At 48.2% G+C, this 19,989-nt stretch overlaps 1 protein-coding gene across 1 annotated transcript in view; it reads right to left on the bottom strand.

Annotated features, from left to right (window-relative positions):
• Nucleotides 1-8,392: 8,392 nt before the first annotated feature.
• OGFOD3 (2-oxoglutarate and iron dependent oxygenase domain containing 3) overlaps nt 8,393-19,989 on the bottom strand; it is a 311,061-nt gene continuing 299,464 nt past the window's right edge. The window contains exon 9 of the mRNA XM_068263593.1: nt 8,393-11,197. Within this exon, the coding sequence (XP_068119694.1) occupies nt 11,061-11,197 (137 nt within the window). The 3' untranslated portion in view covers nt 8,393-11,060. The remainder of the gene's footprint in view (nt 11,198-19,989) is intronic.

Here is a 19,989-nt window from a genome sequence, read left to right as displayed (position 1 = left end):
CAGCTGTCAGGTGTGAGCAGGAACTAGACCACAATATAATCGTACCCACCCTATCCCCAGCTGTCAGGAGTGAGCAGGAACTAGACCACAATATAATCGTACCCACCCTATCCCCAGCTGTCAGGTGTGAGCAGGAACTAGACCACAATATAATCGTATCCACCCTATCCCCAGCTGTCAGGTGTGAGCAGGAACTAGACCACAATATAATCGTACCCACCCTATCCCCAGCTGTCAGGTGTGAGCAGGAACTAGACCACAATATAATCGTACCCACCCTATCCCCAGCTGTCAGGTATGAGCAGGAACTAGACCACAATATAATCGTATCCACCCTATCCCCAGCTGTCAGGTGTGAGCAGGAACTAGACCACAATATAATCGTACCCACCCTATCCCCAGCTGTCAGGTGTGAGCAGGAACTAGACCACAATATAATCGTACCCACCCTATCCCCAGCTGTCAGGTGTGAGCAGGAACTAGACCACAATATAATCGTATCCACCCTATCCCCAGCTGTCAGGTGTGAGCAGGAACTAGACCACAATATAATCGTACCCACCCTATCCCCAGCTGTCAGGAGTGAGCAGGAACTAGACCACAATATAATCGTACCCACCCTATCCCCAGCTGTCAGGTGTGAGCAGGAACTAGACCACAATATAATCGTATCCACCCTATCCCCAGCTGTCAGGTGTGAGCAGGAACTAGACCACAATATAATCGTACCCACCCTATCCCCAGCTGTCAGGAGTGAGCAGGAACTAGACCACAATATAATCGTACCCACCCTATCCCCAGCTGTCAGGTGTGAGCAGGAACTAGACCACAATATAATCGTATCCACCCTATCCCCAGCTGTCAGGTGTGAGCAGGAACTAGACCACAATATAATCGTACCCACCCTATCCCCAGCTGTCAGGTGTGAGCAGGAACTAGACCACAATATAATCGTACCCACCCTATCCCCAGCTGTCAGGTATGAGCAGGAACTAGACCACAATATAATCGTATCCACCCTATCCCCAGCTGTCAGGTGTGAGCAGGAACTAGACCACAATATAATCGTACCCACCCTATCCCCAGCTGTCAGGTGTGAGCAGGAACTAGACCACAATATAAAAGTACCCACCCTATCCCCAGCTGTCAGGTGTGAGCAGGAACTAGACCACAATATAAAAGTACCCACCCTATCCCCAGCTGTCAGGTGTGAGCAGGAACTAGACCACAATATAAAAGTACCCACCCTATCCCCAGCTGTCAGGTGTGAGCAGGAACTAGACCACAATATAATCGTATCCACCCTATCCCCAGCTGTCAGGTGTGAGCAGGAACTAGACCACAATATAATCGTACCCACCCTATCCCCAGCTGTCAGGTGTGAGCAGGAACTAGACCACAATATAAAAGTACCCACCCTATCCCCAGCTGTCAGGTGTGAGCAGGAACTAGACCGCAATATAAAAGTACCCACCCTATCCCCAGCTGTCAGGTGTGAGCAGGAACTGGACCACAATATAATCGTACCCACCCTATCCCCAGCTGTCAGGTGTGAGCAGGAACTAGACCACAATATAAAAGTATCCACCCTATCCCCAGCTGTCAGGTGTGAGCAGGAACTAGACCACAATATAATCGTACCCACCCTATCCCCAGCTGTCAGGTGTGAGCAGGAACTAGACCACAATATAATCGTACCCACCCTATCCCCAGCTGTCAGGTGTGAGCAGGAACTAGACCACAATATAAAAGTACCCACCCTATCCCCAGCTGTCAGGTGTGAGCAGGAACTAGACCGCAATATAAAAGTACCCACCCTATCCCCAGCTGTCAGGTGTGAGCAGGAACTAGACCACAATATAATCGTACCCACCCTATCCCCAGCTGTCAGGTGTGAGCAGGAACTAGACCACAATATAATCGTATCCACCCTATCCCCAGCTGTCAGGTGTGAGCAGGAACTAGACCACAATATAATCGTATCCACCCTATCCCCAGCTGTCAGGTGTGAGCAGGAACTAGACCACAATATAAAAGTACCCACCCTATCCCCAGCTGTCAGGTGTGAGCAGGAACTAGACCACAATATAATTGTATCCACCCTATCCCCAGCTGTCAGGTGTGAGCAGGAACTAGACCACAATATAATCGTATCCACCCTATCCCCAGCTGTCAGGTGTGAGCAGGAACTAGACCACAATATAATCGTATCCACCCTATCCCCAGCTGTCAGGTGTGAGCAGGAACTAGACCACAATATAAAAGTATCCACCCTATCCCCAGCTGTCAGGTGTGAGCAGGAACTAGACCACAATATAATCGTACCCACCCTATCCCCAGCTGTCAGGTGTGAGCAGGAACTAGACCACAATATAATCGTATCCACCCTATCCCCAGCTGTCAGGTGTGAGCAGGAACTAGACCACAATATAATCGTACCCACCCTATCCCCAGCTGTCAGGTGTGAGCAGGAACTAGACCACAATATAAAAGTACCCACCCTATCCCCAGCTGTCAGGTGTGAGCAGGAACTAGACCACAATATAATCGTATCCACCCTATCCCCAGCTGTCAGGTGTGAGCAGGAACTAGACCACAATATAAAGGTACCCACCCTATCCCCAGCTGTCAGGTGTGAGCAGGAACTAGACCACAATATAATCGTACCCACCCTATCCCCAGCTGTCAGGTGTGAGCAGGAACTAGACCACAATATAATCGTATCCACCCTATCCCCAGCTGTCAGGTGTGAGCAGGAACTAGACCACAATATAATCGTATCCACCCTATCCCCAGCTGTCAGGTGTGAGCAGGAACTAGACCACAATATAATCGTACCCACCCTATCCCCAGCTGTCAGGTGTGAGCAGGAACTAGACCACAATATAATCGTATCCACCCTATCCCCAGCTGTCAGGTGTGAGCAGGAACTAGACCGCAATATAATCGTATCCACCCTATCCCCAGCTGTCAGGTGTGAGCAGGAACTAGACCACAATATAAAGGTATCCACCCTATCCCCAGCTGTCAGGTGTGAGCAGGAACTAGACCACAATATAATCGTACCCACCCTATCCCCAGCTGTCAGGTGTGAGCAGGAACTAGACCACAATATAATCGTATCCACCCTATCCCCAGCTGTCAGGTGTGAGCAGGAACTAGACCACAATATAATCGTATCCATCCTATCCCCAGCTGTCAGGTGTGAGCAGGAACTAGACCACAATATAATCGTATCCACCCTATCCCCAGCTGTCAGGTGTGAGCAGGAACTAGACCACAATATAATCGTATCCACCCTATCCCCAGCTGTCAGGTGTGAGCAGGAACTAGACCACAATATAATCGTATCCACCCTATCCCCAGCTGTCAGGTGTGAGCAGGAACTAGACCACAATATAAAAGTACCCACCCTATCCCCAGCTGTCAGGTGTGAGCAGGAACTAGACCACAATATAATCGTATCCACCCTATCCCCAGCTGTCAGGTGTGAGCAGGAACTAGACCACAATATAAAGGTACCCACCCTATCCCCAGCTGTCAGGTGTGAGCAGGAACTAGACCACAATATAAAGGTCTCCACCCTATCCCCAGCTGTCAGGTGTGAGCAGGAACTAGACCACAATATAATCGTATCCACCCTATCCCCAGCTGTCAGGTGTGAGCAGGAACTAGACCACAATATAAAAGTCTCCACCCTATCCCCAGCTGTCAGGTGTGAGCAGGAACAGGTATTGCCAGTGGTACAAGAAGTACACCAATAACCGGCCCAAGGGTCAGATACTCTGCATAAGGCCTGGAGGCAAGAAGAAGTCTGGCACTATAGCTTAATCAAGGCACAAATAGGTACAAAAAAGGCAACAGTACCGTGTAAAAACATTGCGTGAAGATCATGCTATTGCAAATGATTCAAGTCTGTGCAATGTATGCATGGCTTGTTCAGCTATACCTGGGTAAGGAGGAGGCAGCTGTGGGCACCAGTGGGTGCCAGGTTTGCTTTTGTGTCCTCAGCACATAGTTTTGACTGGGTGATTTATTTTGTTGGCTAATGAAATACAGCTTAGCCCAAGTGCCTGGCAGCTCTCCCATCAGTACGCTGCATATGCACCTAACAGAGCCCTGATAGGAACCTTGTAGGGATTCTTGGTGGGTGGAGCATCTCACCCATACAACTAGAAGGAGGGAAGGGAGGAGTTATCCCCTCCACTACCTCCCACTCACCACCCCTCAAAATTGAAAAAAAACAAAAAAAACACATGTGGTAGGTGATGGGATGTAGTCTATTGCTTATTGTTTTCTTTTCTTGCCCACCCAACTCGAATGGTGAATAAGGAATTAATAAGGCATGATGGGAAAAAAATGTTGTTTTTTTAATATTATATATATATTCTTAGCCATGGGTTATGACCACATACAGCATCGTTAGTTATTCACTCGCATTATATGCAGAGCTGGAGCAGAATACACACTGTGGCACAGACTAAGCGTAGTATGTAAATCAGATCACGACAACATCTTGGAACATGTTAATGAGTTGGATTCTGGCTGTATAGAGATAGTATGGAAATGAGGGGAAAAAATCCCTCGACATATGGAGATCGTGACTTCTGGGGAGTGGTGGAAACGTTTCCCTGCCGTTAATTATCATAATACGGTCTGCTTGCCAGAAGCAATATGTCAGCTGTACATATAATGAGTTAGGACACACTGTGGGGTAACACAGCTTACCCAAAACCCCAGTGCTGGAAAAGTATACTCCCACCAGTTTACTAGTGGAGAAAATGTCCCCTTTTGTCTTTATTCACTATACATGTCTAACCAGATGCAGGGAAACTATACATTGCCAGGTGATAACATATACGAGGAGTAGGAGAAGCTGGAGAATGGTGAAGGAACCAGAACGGATGTAGAACGTGAAGGCCACAGTGGTCCCAGTGGTGGTGGAACACCTGGGCTGGTGGCTCCTAGACTGGAGAGGGGGCTAAAGCAGATCCTGAGAACAACATCAGAACTCTTTCCAGAAGAGGGTTGTTTTCTTCAGCTGCTATTCAGCTGCTAGCCATCAAATTCTCTTTCGTCCCCCCCTCCTTTCCCAATATCAGGGTCTTCTCCAATCAATCCTGCCTTCTCATTCTGGCCCTTATTTTATTCGCTGTTTTTCAGTTTTTTTTCCCCAGGAGATACATTTTCACCTTCTGTTTTAAATAACTTTTCAGCACTAAGCAACTGAAAAAGTACCACAAAGTAGGTGAAAAAGAACTGTCTGAGTATTTCCTTACTTGTACTGACAGTAATTCGTGATGGTTGATTGAGACAGCTGTAAGTTGAGTTCCGGGTGACCAGGAATCTACTGTGTGCGTATATATCTACTGTGTATATATACAGTTCGAGAATTTGAGGCTGATTATTTTATAAAAATACACAAACCTTGACATAGAGGGAATAACATTCCTCCACGTCCTTGTGTTGCCTTCTCATACACACGCTGTAGTCAGCCAGTAAAAGACTCCCTCTAGGATACGATGCAGAGGTGACAAGCAGCCACCATAGTCACACTGACAGCAGCGCTGACATTGGTGAAATATTATCCAGCAGTACGCAGGACAGAAACGCAGAGAAAAATAAACGTTAAACGAGGCAATGCTACAAAGCAAAACGATTTATTTCATTTGGAATCAAGACATTATCACAGCAAATAATTACACAGAGCAGAGTAAGTGAAACGACGGCAGACAATGGTGACATGGTAGAAGCAGCAAGGCCTTCTGGAGAGACAATGGTGGGTTGGTAGAAGCAGAAGCAGCAAGGCCTTCTGGAGAGACAATGGTGGGTTGGTAGAAGCAGAAGCAGCAAGGCCTTCTGGAGAGACAATTGTGGGTTGGTAGAAGCAGAAGCAGCAAGGCTTTCTGGAGAGACAATGGTGGGTTGGTAGAAGCAGCAAGGCCTTCTGGAGAGACAATGCTGGGTTGGTAGAAGCAGAAGCAGCAAGGCCTTCTGGAGAGACAATGGTGGGTTGGTAGAAGCAGAAGCAGCAAGGCCTTCTGGAGAGACAATGGTGACATGGTAGAAGCAGAAACAGCAAGGCCTTCTGGAGGGACAATGGTGACATGGTAGAAGCAGAAACAGCAAGGCCTTCTGGAGGGACAATGGTGGGTTGGTAGAAGCAGAAGCAGCAAGGCCTTCTGGGGAGACAATGGTGGGTTGGTAGAAGCAGAAGCAGCAAGGCCTTCTGGAGAGAAAATGGTGGGTTGCTAGAAGCAGAAGCAGCAAGGCCTTCTGGAGAGACAATGGTGGGTTGGTAGAAGCAGAAGCAGCAAGGCCTTCTGGAGAGACAATGGTGGGTTGGTAGAAGCAGAAGCAGCAAGGCCTTCTGGAGAGACAATGGTGGGTTGGTAGAAGCAGAAGCAGCAAGGCCTTCTGGAGAGACAATGGTGGGTTGGTAGAAGCAGAAGCAGCAAGGCCTTCTGGAGAGACAATGGTGACATGGTAGAAGCAGAAACAGCAAGGCCTTCTGGAGAGACAATGGTGGGTTGGTAGAAGCAGAAGCAGCAAGGCCTTCTGGAGAGACAATGGTGGGTTGGTAGAGGCAGAAGCAGCAAGGCCTTCTGGAGAGACAATGGTGGGTTGGTAGAAGCAGAAGCAGCAAGGCCTTCTGGAGAGACAATGGTGGGTTGGTAGAAGCAGAAGCAGCAAGGCCTTCTGGAGAGACAATTGTGGGTTGGTAGAAGCAGAAGCAGCAAGGCCTTCTGGAGAGACAATGGTGGGTTGGTAGAAGCAGAAGCAGCAAGGCCTTCTGGAGAGACAATGGTGGGTTGGTAGAAGCAGCAGCAGCAGCAAGGCCTTCTGGAGAGACAATGGTGGGTTGGTAGAAGCAGAAGCAGCAAGGCCTTCTGGAGAGACAATGGTGGGTTGGTAGAAGCAGAACCAGCAAGCCCTTCTGGAGAGACAATGGTGGGTTGGTAGAAGCAGAACCAGCAAGCCCTTCTGGAGAGACAATGGTGGGTTGGTAGAAGCAGAAGCAGCAAGGCCTTCTGGAGAGACAATGGTGGGTTGGTAGAAGCAGAAGCAGCAAGGCCTTCTGGAGAGACAATTGTGGGTTGGTAGAAGCAGAAGCAGCAAGGCCTTCTGGAGAGACAATGGTGGGTTGGTAGAAGCAGAAGCAGCAAGGCCTTCTGGAGAGACAATTGTGGGTTGGTAGAAGCAGAAGCAGCAAGGCCTTCTGGAGAGACAATGGTGGGTTGGTAGAAGCAGAAGCAGCAAGGCCTTCTGGAGAGACAATGGTGGGTTGGCAGAAGCAGAAAGGCCTTCTGGAGAGACAATGGTGGGTTGGTAGAAGCAGCAGCAGCAGCAAGGCCTTCTGGAGAGACAATGGTGGGTTGGTAGAAGCAGAAGCAGCAAGGCCTTCTGGAGAGACAATGGTGGGTTGGTAGAAGCAGAACCAGCAAGCCCTTCTGGAGAGACAATGGTGGGTTGGTAGAAGCAGCCAGCTCTCCTGGAAAAGAAATGACTTCACAGATGCATAAAGAGATAATTATCTGGTATACTGGGCTGGCCAAACATCAACATAATACTCTCCTACAGTAATACAAAGGAAAGGGTGCATTAATCCCAGATAATCCTCCAGTTTTCATCAAGGTCCATCCAGGAAATGCATCATCTTCCAACGCAGCACATAAAGGCCGGGAGCGCATTGTGCGGCAGGAATAAAGCCTTTATATCCTATCATTGTAGCCATTTTAATTAAAGAGCTGTCTTCAAATTATAAAGACATTCATTGCAGAATCCACTAGTGTCCTCAACCATAAAGGCCACTTCCTTCCTGTTATAGTCGGTGACTCCACTGCTGTCAGGACGTCACACTTATTATCTGAGCTTGCAATCACATCTTTGTGGCATCTCAATTCTACCTGGAAATCAAGAGTATGCAGAACATTCTGGCTTGTGTGCGCGTCTTAATGCGCATTGTACGCTGTCAGGAGCAGACTATACAACAATATCTATCCCGATGCTCAGGCGTGGACTGCCAGTCCGTCACTCTTACCATCCAATTCCCAGACGAAGGCTTTGAGCCAAAACCCTGGATCGGTGATGTGCAATAAACCTAGTTTACCCCCGTAAGTGTATCCTTGCCACATCTTATCCCATCTTGCACGTGTTTTCATTATAATAGAAGGCGGGGCATGGACTAGGCAGAGGCAGAACTGCAGACTCAGAAAATATGGTCTAACTCACACTATCTATGGAAAGACAGCGGCATTGATAAGTGTATGGAATGACAAAAGTAATCTAAATAACAGTAATTTTTGACCTTCCTGAAGAAGTCTTGAGTCTTTATTGCTCTAATTAACATACCGGTAATTTTCACACTGCCCTTCACAAAAAAGATTCCTAATCAAAGAGTATTTGATTTTCTTTAATTAGATTTCTCAATCAACAGAATTATAATGAAAATGTAATTAGTTTGTACATGACTAGCTAGCCCTTTGTAAGCCTTTATCACCGCTACCACTGCGGGCTCCGGGGACGCCTGGTTCGTTGGGATACCTAAAGGCAATGCAAGAAAGCTACCTCCACCTGAGACTGCTGATAAGCTCCACACAAGCTCACTAGCGCCTCCTGGAACTTAAAATTCACACATACAGGAAATTATACATTTATCGACCTTTGGGTTTCACAGGGGGAATCTGGCCTAAATCGTTAAAGTAAACCTGTAGGGAGATTTAAAGAAAAAAAACTGTAGGGAGGGAAAAAAAAGTAAAAATTAGATATTTACCCAAGTAGTGGGAAGTCTCTGAATGATCTAGACACTTCCCATGTCCCCCTTGACCCAACCGACGCTGGGCGGTACATCCTTCTTCTTCTTGGCCACACCCCTGTCTGTGTACAAGAGTGACCTGCACAGTAGCACAAGGCTGCTTGGGAATAGAGGCAGCTACGTGCTAATGCGGGCCGTCCTCGCACATGGGGTCACGGAGGGGTGGGGAAACCCCTGGACTGTCCAGAGACTTCCCTTATACTGTGGTGTGTAACTGACTTTTTTTTCTTAAAAGTTCACTTTAAGGTTTATCACAATCACTGTTGCTCTGCCCTCTATAGTGGTTGTCTTTTACATATAGCCATAGCTTTTGTCACCCCAGGCAAGAAGTTCTGTCCCCCACCCCCAAAAAAAATGGGCAGAAGGAGGCACAAATGGGGGACAGAAGGAGGTACAGAGGGACAGACGGAGGAGGCCCAAAGTGTGTGTGTGTGTGGGGGGGGGGGAGGAGGGGGGGGGTAGAGGGGTGCACAGGGGAGAAGAGGCAGCAGAGGTGAATGGTATTAATGGCAACAGCAATATATTCACCGTTAACTAGTTGTGATCCAAGGTTCAACACTAAATACACTAAATGCCCCGGGTATTATATGTTACAAATAATTTACCTGGAGCACATATAAAGAAACAGAACAATTGTGTACAATTTTCTCATAATTTGGTCCTATACTTGGCATCAACTTACTTACCTGAGATCAAGGCAGGGTTCACACTTACAAAAATTTGCATACAAAAATCTTACATCTTGCAGTATAAATTCACACATCACATGCAAATGCCCATCAAATTATTCGCTTTCAGTTTTTCACAATAAGTGTGAACCTGGCCTTACTGGGAAATGCCCAGAAAATGTGAATAAAATCTGATATTAGTAACTATATTCTACGATATATGCAAGGTGAAATATTCCTTCACATGATCACATCATAGATTAATATTTGTTACAAATTCCCATCCAATCAGAATCCTTGAAATGGTTGAGGAGAGGTAGATTGATCAATACAATAGGAATGGTCTGCATTCATGAAACCATGAGAACTTTACAGGAAATTGTCCACCTTGAAATGTTTGACTTCATCCAGGCCAAGTGTCCTTGCGTGTCACAACAAGCCCAAATGCCCTTTGGGTCACAGTGGTCCATGACATCCCTCCTGAGACGTTACTGAGATATCACCTCCTTGCTGATTTGGAAACGTTACTGTGAGTTTGGGTGATTATTTTCGTAACGTCCGTTTCTCACTTTGTTCTTCAGAAGGAGCATAATCAACCATCTTCATAATCACCCCCAACCTAAGTCATGGTCATAATTCAGGATCAAGCCAAAGGTTCTTTGGAGTCAAGCTCTTTATAAGACATAAAAATGATGATGTGGCCAAACGTTGGGGCTCGAACACAAACAGGGCGAATCAAGTGACAAAGAAACTATTCGAGATGCCTCGGATTATTATTATTTAGAATTCATATAGCGCTGACATCTTCCGCATCGCTGTACAGAGTGTATTGTCTTGTCACTAACTGTCCTTCAGAGGAGCTCACAATGTAATCCTACCATAGTCGTAGGTCTATGTATGTATTGTGTATTGTACGTATTGTACTCTAGGGCCAATTTTAGCAAAGCAGGGTTTTCGCTTGGCTATAGTCCACGCTCTGCACACGGGGTAATTCGGGGATCTAGCCATTGCCGGAACCCGAATTGCATATCCCTCCGAGTTACAATGACTCGGAGGGGGAACAGTATTTGACAACTCCCCCATCCCCTCGAATTTGTGCAGCAGCAGGGTGAGGCGTCTTTTGGCTCCCCCTGCGCCGAAAAGCCTTGGGTGACTGGAGTGTCCGGAGGAAACCTACGCAGACACGGATAGAAGATACAAACTCCTTGCAGATAGTGTCCTGGCTGGAAAACGAACCGGGGACCCAGCGATGCAGGGAGAGAGTGCTAATAGCTGCTTTTAGGTTGGATGAATGAAGTCCTTGATAGTTTGGACATAAATGTTACAAATGAAGTCCTGGTGGCCAGGTAGCCAATGATTAAATAAAAAATTGCATCTGGTGGTCAAATGCAGCCTTGCCGATTCCAAGTAGATTTTAATTTATCGTTTTCTATTGTTGCCCCAGCTGAGTTTTACGTTTTTTTCACCAAAGCTTTTATACCCATTTTGAATCAATGTCCTCTTCCCAATTTACAAAGCAGTGTTACGTTCAGCCTAAGTCCAAGATGTTCTTCTGCCCACCTGCTGGGGTCATTAGGCTATGTCCAGGTGGGGTCCACAATGCCATGCTCTGGGTTGCAGGTAAAAGAGATGGTTATGGCATATCTGGTGCCCCAGCTCACCTTCTCCACCCGATGGACATTCTCTGACCCGGATGTGAAGAAGGACAGACGGCCTGGAAGGAAGGACAGGTGACATCAGTAAGAGAAGTTGCAATGGTTACATTTTACTTACGTGGTGGAACACGACATTTCCCTTCTAACAGATCTCAGAGTCCCATCACTGTATGACCTAATCCCAAGACATAGCAACAAAAGTCGTTTAGTTAACCTCCCTGGCGCTCAATTTCCCAGGACTTCTGTGCAAAAAGTGATTTAATTAATTTTCATAACCTTTTTTTGTCCTGTAAGTTGCAAAAATGTGTCAAGCAAGAGTCTAGTATACAGTGCAGGAGAGTATTGATGTGTATGCACGTTTATACTGCTCACAGCATGTTTTGTATAGACATGTATAACTGTCAATACCTAATGACTTAGGGCCTTTTTCCACTACACGCAGATTTGATGCAGATTGGATGCAGAAAAACGGACTCCAATGAATGCCTATGGGCCTGTTTCCACTACACGCGATTATTCTGATGCAGATTTTCCCATAGGCATTCATTGGAGTCAGTTTTTCTGCATCACATCTGCGTGTAGTGGAAACAGGCCCTAACTGTACAACAAATTGTACAGTTAGTCATTAAGGCTGCTTTCACAGTGGGACGTTACAGGCGCACGTTACAGCAGCCTGTAATGCAGCCCGACTCACAGAAATGAAAAATCAATGGACTGTTCACAGTGCCCACGTTGCGTTACACTGTACCTCAAGATAACATTAGACTGCTTGCACATACTCAGTCATGTTGGGGAGGAGGGGAGAGCTGCCAGGCACATGGCTAATTAATATTCACTGCACGTTGTGACGTGCAGTGTTAACTTCCTGGAGCGGCCGCTCTGTGCGGTGATTGGCCCGGGCGGGACCACGTGATGCCGCATGCGTCCAAGAGTGCGCATCACGGCATCACGGACGCCAGAGTGAGCTGCACAACGCGGCTTACTCCGATGTCCACACCAGAGAGCACCAGGCGTTGCGTTAGGGGCACATTATGCAACCATAACGTCCCCTAAAACGCAACGTCCTGGTGGGAAAGTAGCCTTAAGGTATTACCTAAACAACTTTTGTTGCTATGTCTTGGGATTCTCTCCATGACTAATACTGGACCTCACGCAACAGTCTGACCTAAGTCATTCCATCTCGTCATTCACATAGTCCAACCTGACAGCCTGTGACCTCCCTTTTCTCCACCAAAGGTAACATATAGGCCCACATGTAATTCACTTTTTCTGCTGAGTTTTCTCCTATGTGGTAGTTTAACAACTTGTCATAAAAAGCCTTATAAACCAGCAGCAAGCAAGAAAATGCTCACAATTATTATGATAGTATTTTTTTCACCACTTAAGCCTGTTACAGCCGTTGCCACACAGCCTAGCTCCCTTCACAGCATCTCTTCCGGTCCAACATCCATCCTATTCATATACAACGATCTCTTTCCGTGGACATACGGATTCACAGAGACTCACATCACTACAGGATTGGTAGCTATACTGCTGGTTCACTTACTTTGTTGGATTTTGCTGCTTCATGTCTAAAAAGACTCACCATCTCTACACCTTTCATACTGGGACACCGATGTTGCGATTGGACATTTGAAGTCCCATCTATTGACCTCTGGTTTCTACTGGCAGCAGAGAGAATCTGGTCTGCACCAGAGTCTAATGTTGTTGTATGCTTTCAGAACAGAAGCAGTTTCAGCTTATTTCTGGAACCAATGTATATACTCCTGGAATCACTGTCTATCTGGAACTTTCTCTCTATAGGAAGCTATTTGTAATACACAGTATACGTTGTATTGAGGATCCGGCATTACTTACATATTGATTGAAGGGACAATGCACTATACAGGCTGATAGTGGCTATATGCTGTGCAGGCTCACAGACCGCTTATTTTTAATAACATGCCCATTTGTTGCATTGAATATCTGGTTTTTATGACACATTAGGATAGTTTGTACCAATAAATATTTTGTATTTTTTATCATATGACTCATTGAGTGCTTTGGCTTGCAGCAGGGTGCTGCTTCTTTCCTTCCACAATACTATTTTTTTCACCAACTTTTGTTACTTTTTCAATTGTAAAATGCTTAAAAGTTATTTTAAAGAGAATATGAAGATTATCTCCTAGGAGAGAACTCAGGGGAAACAGTGACTTGCATATGGCATACCTCCCAACATTTTAAGTGTCGAAAGCGGGACACTTAGGCCACGCCCCCAACCCCCTAGTCACGCCCACTATTTTTTTTATTTTATTTTTTTTTTATTAAAAATTTTTAATTAATTACTCCCGAAAGGGAGGGTGCCAGTGGGAGGGGGAGGAGGGTGGTGAGGGTGGCCGAGGGGGGGAAAAGAAAACCCGATCGAGGCACCAGCCCGGGGATGCGTATGCGGCATAGATGCCGCATGGACGCTATTAAGCTTCTCCCTCCCTCCCTCCTAATGTGCCCCCAGTGTCCCCTTATGTGATTAATTAGAGGGGTTGTCAGTGGAGGGGGGGAGAATGCCCGTCACCGTGGGTGGGGAGGAGGGTGCCACTTTTAGGTGGGGGGGGGGGGGCGCCTGGACAGAGAATGGAGGCGGAAAAACTGATCGAGGCTCCAGCCGCGGTACTGAGGGATGCAGGAGCCCGGCTTCAATACTTCCTCCCTCCCTCCGTGAATGCCCCCAAATGTATGTCCGTGTGCCCCCCTTTCCTCCCCTCCCTATAGGCAGAGTGAGCGCAGCGGAGCGGGCAGTCGGGTCCTCTTACCGCTGGCTGATGCACGCGTACTGTCTCTATCCGACCTCCATGTGCTTCCTGTGACGTCATAGTAAACAGGAAGCACATGGAGGTCGGATGCCAGAGACAGTACGCGTGCATCAGCCAGCGGTAAGAGGACCCGACTGCCCGCTCCGCTGCGCTCACTCTGCCTATAGGGAGGGGAGGAAAGGGGGGCACACGGACATTCATTAGGGGGCATTCACAGAGGGAGGGAGGGAGGGAGGAAGTATTGAAGCCGGGCTCCCACATCCCTCAGTACCGCGGCTGGAGCCTCGATCAGTTTTTCCGCCTCTATTCTCTGCCAGCCGTCGGGATTCGAGAGGGGGGGCCCGGGACAGCGGGAGGGCCCCCCCAAATCGGGAGAATCCCGACGAAAACGGGACGGTTGGGGGGTATGCATATGGCCCATAGATTGATGGCCAACCCAAGTACAGCCTGCTGATTGGATAAGGAGCAGCTGCAGTACTCTCATTTAGGATACAAATCTGCCATTCTTTACAAGCAAGGCCGGAGTTATACTTTATGTGGCCCTAGGCCAAGTATGTTGTCATTCCCCTTTCTTGTGCAGTGCCCCTCCCATTCCATGTGCAGCCCTCTCTTCCATGTGTATCATCCATGTACAGCAGCCCCTCCCATTCCATGTGCAGCCCCCTCTTCCATGTGTAACATCCATGTACATCAGCCCCTTCCCATTCCATGTACAGCCCCCTCTTCCATGTGTATCATCCATGTACAGCAACCCCTCCCATTCCATGTGCAGCCCCCTCTTCCATGTGTATCATCCATGTACAGCAGCCCTATCTCCCATTCCATGTGCAGCCCCCTCTTCCATGTGCCCCATCTATGTACAGTAGCTCCTCTTCCATTCCATGTGCAGCCTGCTCTTCCATGTGTATCATCCATGTACAGCAGCCCCTCCCATTCCATGTGCAGCCCCCTCTTCCATGTGTAACATCCATGTACATCAGCCCCTTCCCATTCCATGTACAGCCCCCTCTTCCATGTGTATCATCCATGTACAGCAACCCCTCCCATTCCATGTGCAGCCCCCTCTTCCATGTGTATCATCCATGTACAGCAGCCCTATCTCCCATTCCATGTGCAGCCCCCTCTTCCATGTGCCCCATCTATGTACAGTAGCCCCTCTTCCATTCCATGTGCAGCCCGCTCTTCCATGTGTATCATCCATGTACAGCAGCCCCTCCCATTCCATGTGCAGCCCCCTCTTCCATGTGTAACATCCATGTACATCAGCCCCTTCCCATTCCATGTACAGCCCCCTCTTCCATGTGTATCATCCATGTACAGCAACCCCTCCCATTCCATGTGCAGCCCCCTCTTCCATGCGTATCATCCATGTACAGCAGCCCTATCTCCCATTCCATGTGCAGCCCCCTCTTCCATGTGCCCCATCTATGTACAGTAGCCCCTCTTCCATTCCATGTGCAGCCCGCTCTTCCATGTGTATCATCCATGTACAGCAGCCCCTCCCATTCCATGTGCAGCCCCCTCTTCCATGTGTATTATATCCATGTACAGCAGCCCCTCCCATTCCATGTACAGCCCCCTCTTCCATGTGTATCATCCATGTACAGCAGCCCCCTCTCATTCCATGTGCAGTTTCCTCTTCCATGTGTATCATCCATGTACAGCAGCCCCCTCTCATTCCATGTGCAGTCCCCTCTTCCATGTGTACCATCTATGTACAGCAGCCCCTCCCATTCCATGTGCAGCCCCCTCTTCCATGTGTATCATCCATGTACAGCAGCCCCTCCCATTCCATGTGCAGCCCCCTCTTCCATGTGTATCATCCATGTACAGCAGCCCCTCCCATTCCATGTGCAGCCCCCTCTTCCATGTGTAACATCCATGTACATCAGCCCCTTCCCATTCCATGTACAGCCCCCTCTTCCATGTGTATCATCCATGTACAGCAACCCCTCCCATTCCATGTGCAGCCCCCTCTTCCATGCGTATCATCCATGTACAGCAGCCCTATCTCCCATTCCATGTGCAGCCCCCTCTTCCATGTGCCCCATCTATGTACAGTAGCCCCTCTTCCATTCCATGTGCAGCCCGCTCTTCCATGTGTATCATCCATGTACAGCAGCCCCTCCCATTCCATGTGCAGCCCCCTCTTCCATGTGTATTATATCCATGTACAGCAGCCCCTCCCATTCCATGTACAGCCCCCTCTTCCATGTGTATCATCCATGTACAGCAGCCCCCTCTCATTCCATGTGCAGTTTCCTCTTCCATGTGTATCATCCATGTACAGCAGCCCCCTCTCATTCCATGTGCAGTCCCCTCTTCCATGTGTACCATCTATGTACAGCAGCCCCTCCCATTCCATGTGCAGCCCCCTCTTCCATGTGAATCGTCCATGTACAGCAGCCCCTCCCATTCCATGTGCAGCCCCCTCTTCCATGTGTATCATCCATGTACAGCATCCCCCTCTTATTCCATGTGCAGCCCCCTCTTCCATGTGTATCATCCATGTACAGCAGCCCCCTCTCATTCCATGTGCAGTCCCCTCTTCCATGTGTACCATCTATGTACAGCAGCCCCTCCCATTCCATGTGCAGCCCCCTCTTCCATGTGCATCATCCATGTACAGCAGCCCCTCCCATTCCATGTGCAGCCCTCTCTTCCATGTGTGACATCCATGTACAGAAGCCCCTCCCATTCCATGTGCAGCCCCCTCTTCCATGTGTAACATCCATGTACAGCAGCCCCTCCCTTTCCATGTGCAGCCCCCTCTTCCATGTGTAACATCCATGTACAGCAGCCCCCTCTCATTCCATGTGCAGCCCCCTCTTCCATGTGTATTATATCCATGTACAGCAGCCCCTCCCATTCCATGTACAGCCCCCTCTTCCATGTGTACCATCCATGTACAGCAACCCCTCCCATTCCATGTGCAGCCCCCTCTTCCATGTGTACCATCTATGTACAGCAGCCCCCCTCCCATTCCATGTGCAGCCCCCTCTTCCATGTGTATCATCCATGTACAGCAGCCCCTCCCATTCCATGTACAGCCCCGTCTTTCATGTGTATCATCCATGTACAGCAGCCCCTCCCATTCCATGTACAGCCCCCTCTTCCGTGTGTATCATCCATGTACAGCAGCCCCTCCCATTCCATGTGCAGCCCCCTCTTCCATGTGTATCATCCATGTACAGCAGCCCCTCCCATTCCATGTACAGCAGTCCCTCTCTTTCATGAACAGTTTACTTGAGCATCAGTTTCCCTTTTTCATGTGTTGCTCCACATCTCTATACTCCTCTCTAATATGTAGAAAAAGTGGGATCAGCGCATCACCAGGCCGCCTCTGAATGGCCTCAGCTCAGAGATGCGCTGAGCCCCCCCAGGAACTACGAACGCACCTTGAACCAAACAGAGGCTCTGCATATACACCAAAGGAAAACTAACAAGTGGGAGCAGCTGACCAGAATTAAATCAAACATAGCAAAGAAATGAACAGCGCTACTTAAAAACAGATGAATGCTTACCTGCAAAAAAGTGCAGACCCCACTCATGGGATACAAATACACAATGAGCACACATCTGTGTGCAATTCTTAATTTTACTGGTAGCGCGCCCAGGCTATGCATATGCATAGGTAGGTTTTAGTTAGTGTTAGGTCCCCTCCCATGGAGGAAAGACTTCTTCGACAGTGGGAGGGACAAGTACCTAACAAATTGCATGCAAGCTGTTAGTGGAAACTAACATCCTCCAAGTGGTAGACAGGTTGTATGTGTGCTCATTGTGTATTTGTATCCCATGAGTGGGGTCTGCACTTTTTTGCAGGTAAGCATTCATCTGTTTTTAAGTAGCGCTGTTCATTTCTTTGCAATCTCTAATATGTAGCAACCCCTCTTTCATGTCCAGGTGGCTCCTCGGGCTGCAGCTGCCCAAGGCCCGGACCTTTGTGGTATTTACAGAAATCCAGCCCTTTTTTTTAAGCAGTCATATTATCACTTTAGGTTCCCTTTAAAGCATGGGTCAGGAACCTTTTTGGCTGAGAGATCCATAAAAGCCACATATTTTAAAATGTATTTCTGTGGGAAACTGGGACAGTGCGCATGCGCAGCAGAGGGCTCATGTCCCTGTTGCCATGGCGATGTGTATACAGTTGATCCACCGGGCAGTGTTAGTGTCAGACACGTCTTCAGCTTCTCTTGGGTTTCAGCAACATTAGCGATTTCCCCGGGAGTCAGACGGGAGAAATACTGACTAACAGCTTGTACAATTAGCTAGCTGACTGGGGGGTTGATTCACTTTGTAGGACTAGATCCCTGCACTTTGGCCCAATAGGCTGCCTGTCACGTGACAGACAGCCTATTGGGCCAATCAAAAAGCAGGGATCTCGTCCTACAAAGTCACTGGACCTGACAGGGTCCAGAGTGGGACAATTGAAGCAGCTGTTAGTTTTGGGGTAGCGCAAGTAAAGTGGAGCATGCTACAGCAGTAGCGTGTCTACTTTGAAAATTTTACAAATGTATTGTATTTGTGCTGCTACACTAAGCTGTGCTGCTCGAGCAGTGTAGCTTAGTGAATCACCCCTACTGATTTGTATGTGAGCCAGATGCAGCCATCAAAAGAGCCACATCTGGATCCTGAGCCATAGGTTCCCTACCCCTGCTTTAAAGGGAACCTAAACTGAGAGGTATATGGATGTTCCATTTTAAACAATACCAGTTCCCTGGCAGTCCTGCTGATCTCTTTGGCTGCAGTAGTGGCTGAATCACACACCTGAAACAAGCATGTAGCTAATCCAGTCTGAGCACCTGGTCTGCATGCTTGTTAAGGGGCTGTGGCTAAAAGTATTAGAGACACAGGATCAGCAGGGCTGCCAGGTAACTGGGGTTATTTTAAAAGGAAAAATCCATCTCCTTCTCAGTTTAGGTTCCCTTTAATGACAACTTATGATGGAGGATATAAGGTAAGTAAGGTTCTAAGACTGAGTCTAGGTGTCACTGTTCAGTGACAGTAATTATGTTGGTGTCACCCCCCTCCCCCCATTGCTGGATCCTCTGCAGATGGAGAAGTGAGACTAGAGAGGCTGCTATCACTACGCTGCCTAATGAGGGACACACACCATATATTTTTTTCTCTCGATAGATGGAATCGATAGATAATTCTCGTCATGTCCGATATTCCTTCCGATCGATTCTGCGCTTGATTTCTCATTGAAGTGACTGGAAAAAAAATCAGAAAAACGAGCGGAAGATAAGTGCATTGCGCGCGGAATCAAGCGGAAAAAACGATGGGGTGGAAAATCGAGCTGAAAAACGTCTCGTGTGTACCCAGCATAGCATGGAACTAATGAATCCAATTTGTGGCCACTGCTGTCATTTGTCGCTGTGCGGCTGACAAAGCTTTGCTTGACATCTGGAATTAACCCCTCCGAGGCCAGGAGACAACCTGCTGCGTTTCCCGGGGACTTCGGATACGTCACGTTCGGTGAATCGCAGGGGATTATTGACGGGCCGTCGCACTCAGAGGGATAAAGAGAAAGTGATTACAACATAAAGTCTGTTCTATCTCTACAGTATAAATGCTAATTATGCCATAAATTCTGCAGAGCTCGGTATACTGCAATTCCACTGCCATCTCCAGGCTACAGGAGGCGAGAAGCACAAATAACCCATCCGGCATCCGAGTCATAACAACTGAAACTTGTTGCTTGTTGCTTCATCTAACCCCTAATGGCTCATACACACGGGTTATGGATGTCGCCGCAACCGTCGCTAGTCAGAGCCAATCATGGCCAATCGCCGGCAACAGCTGTTGCCGCTATTTCGCCGCAACTGTCGCTAGTCCGCCACGCGTACTGCGTGTGTATGCGGACTAGCTTCAGCAACCCACAGATCATGGGCGGAGCTTCCGGCGGAAGGGGAGGAACCTTCGGCAACAGCTTCCGCCACATCTCTGTCCCTCTGTGCAAGGTGTGTACAGCTGCTGCACAGAGTGACTTGGCGACGAGCTGTCGTGCACACGTCCCCGGTACCCCGTGTGTACTTAGCATAACACGTCTGATGTCCCCT

This window comes from Hyperolius riggenbachi, chromosome 12 (genome assembly GCF_040937935.1).
Source record: "Hyperolius riggenbachi isolate aHypRig1 chromosome 12, aHypRig1.pri, whole genome shotgun sequence".
Classification (NCBI taxonomy): Eukaryota; Metazoa; Chordata; class Amphibia; order Anura; family Hyperoliidae; genus Hyperolius; species Hyperolius riggenbachi.
The sequence above is the reverse complement of the archived record's forward strand: the minus strand, read 5'-3'. Positions and strand labels throughout refer to the sequence as shown.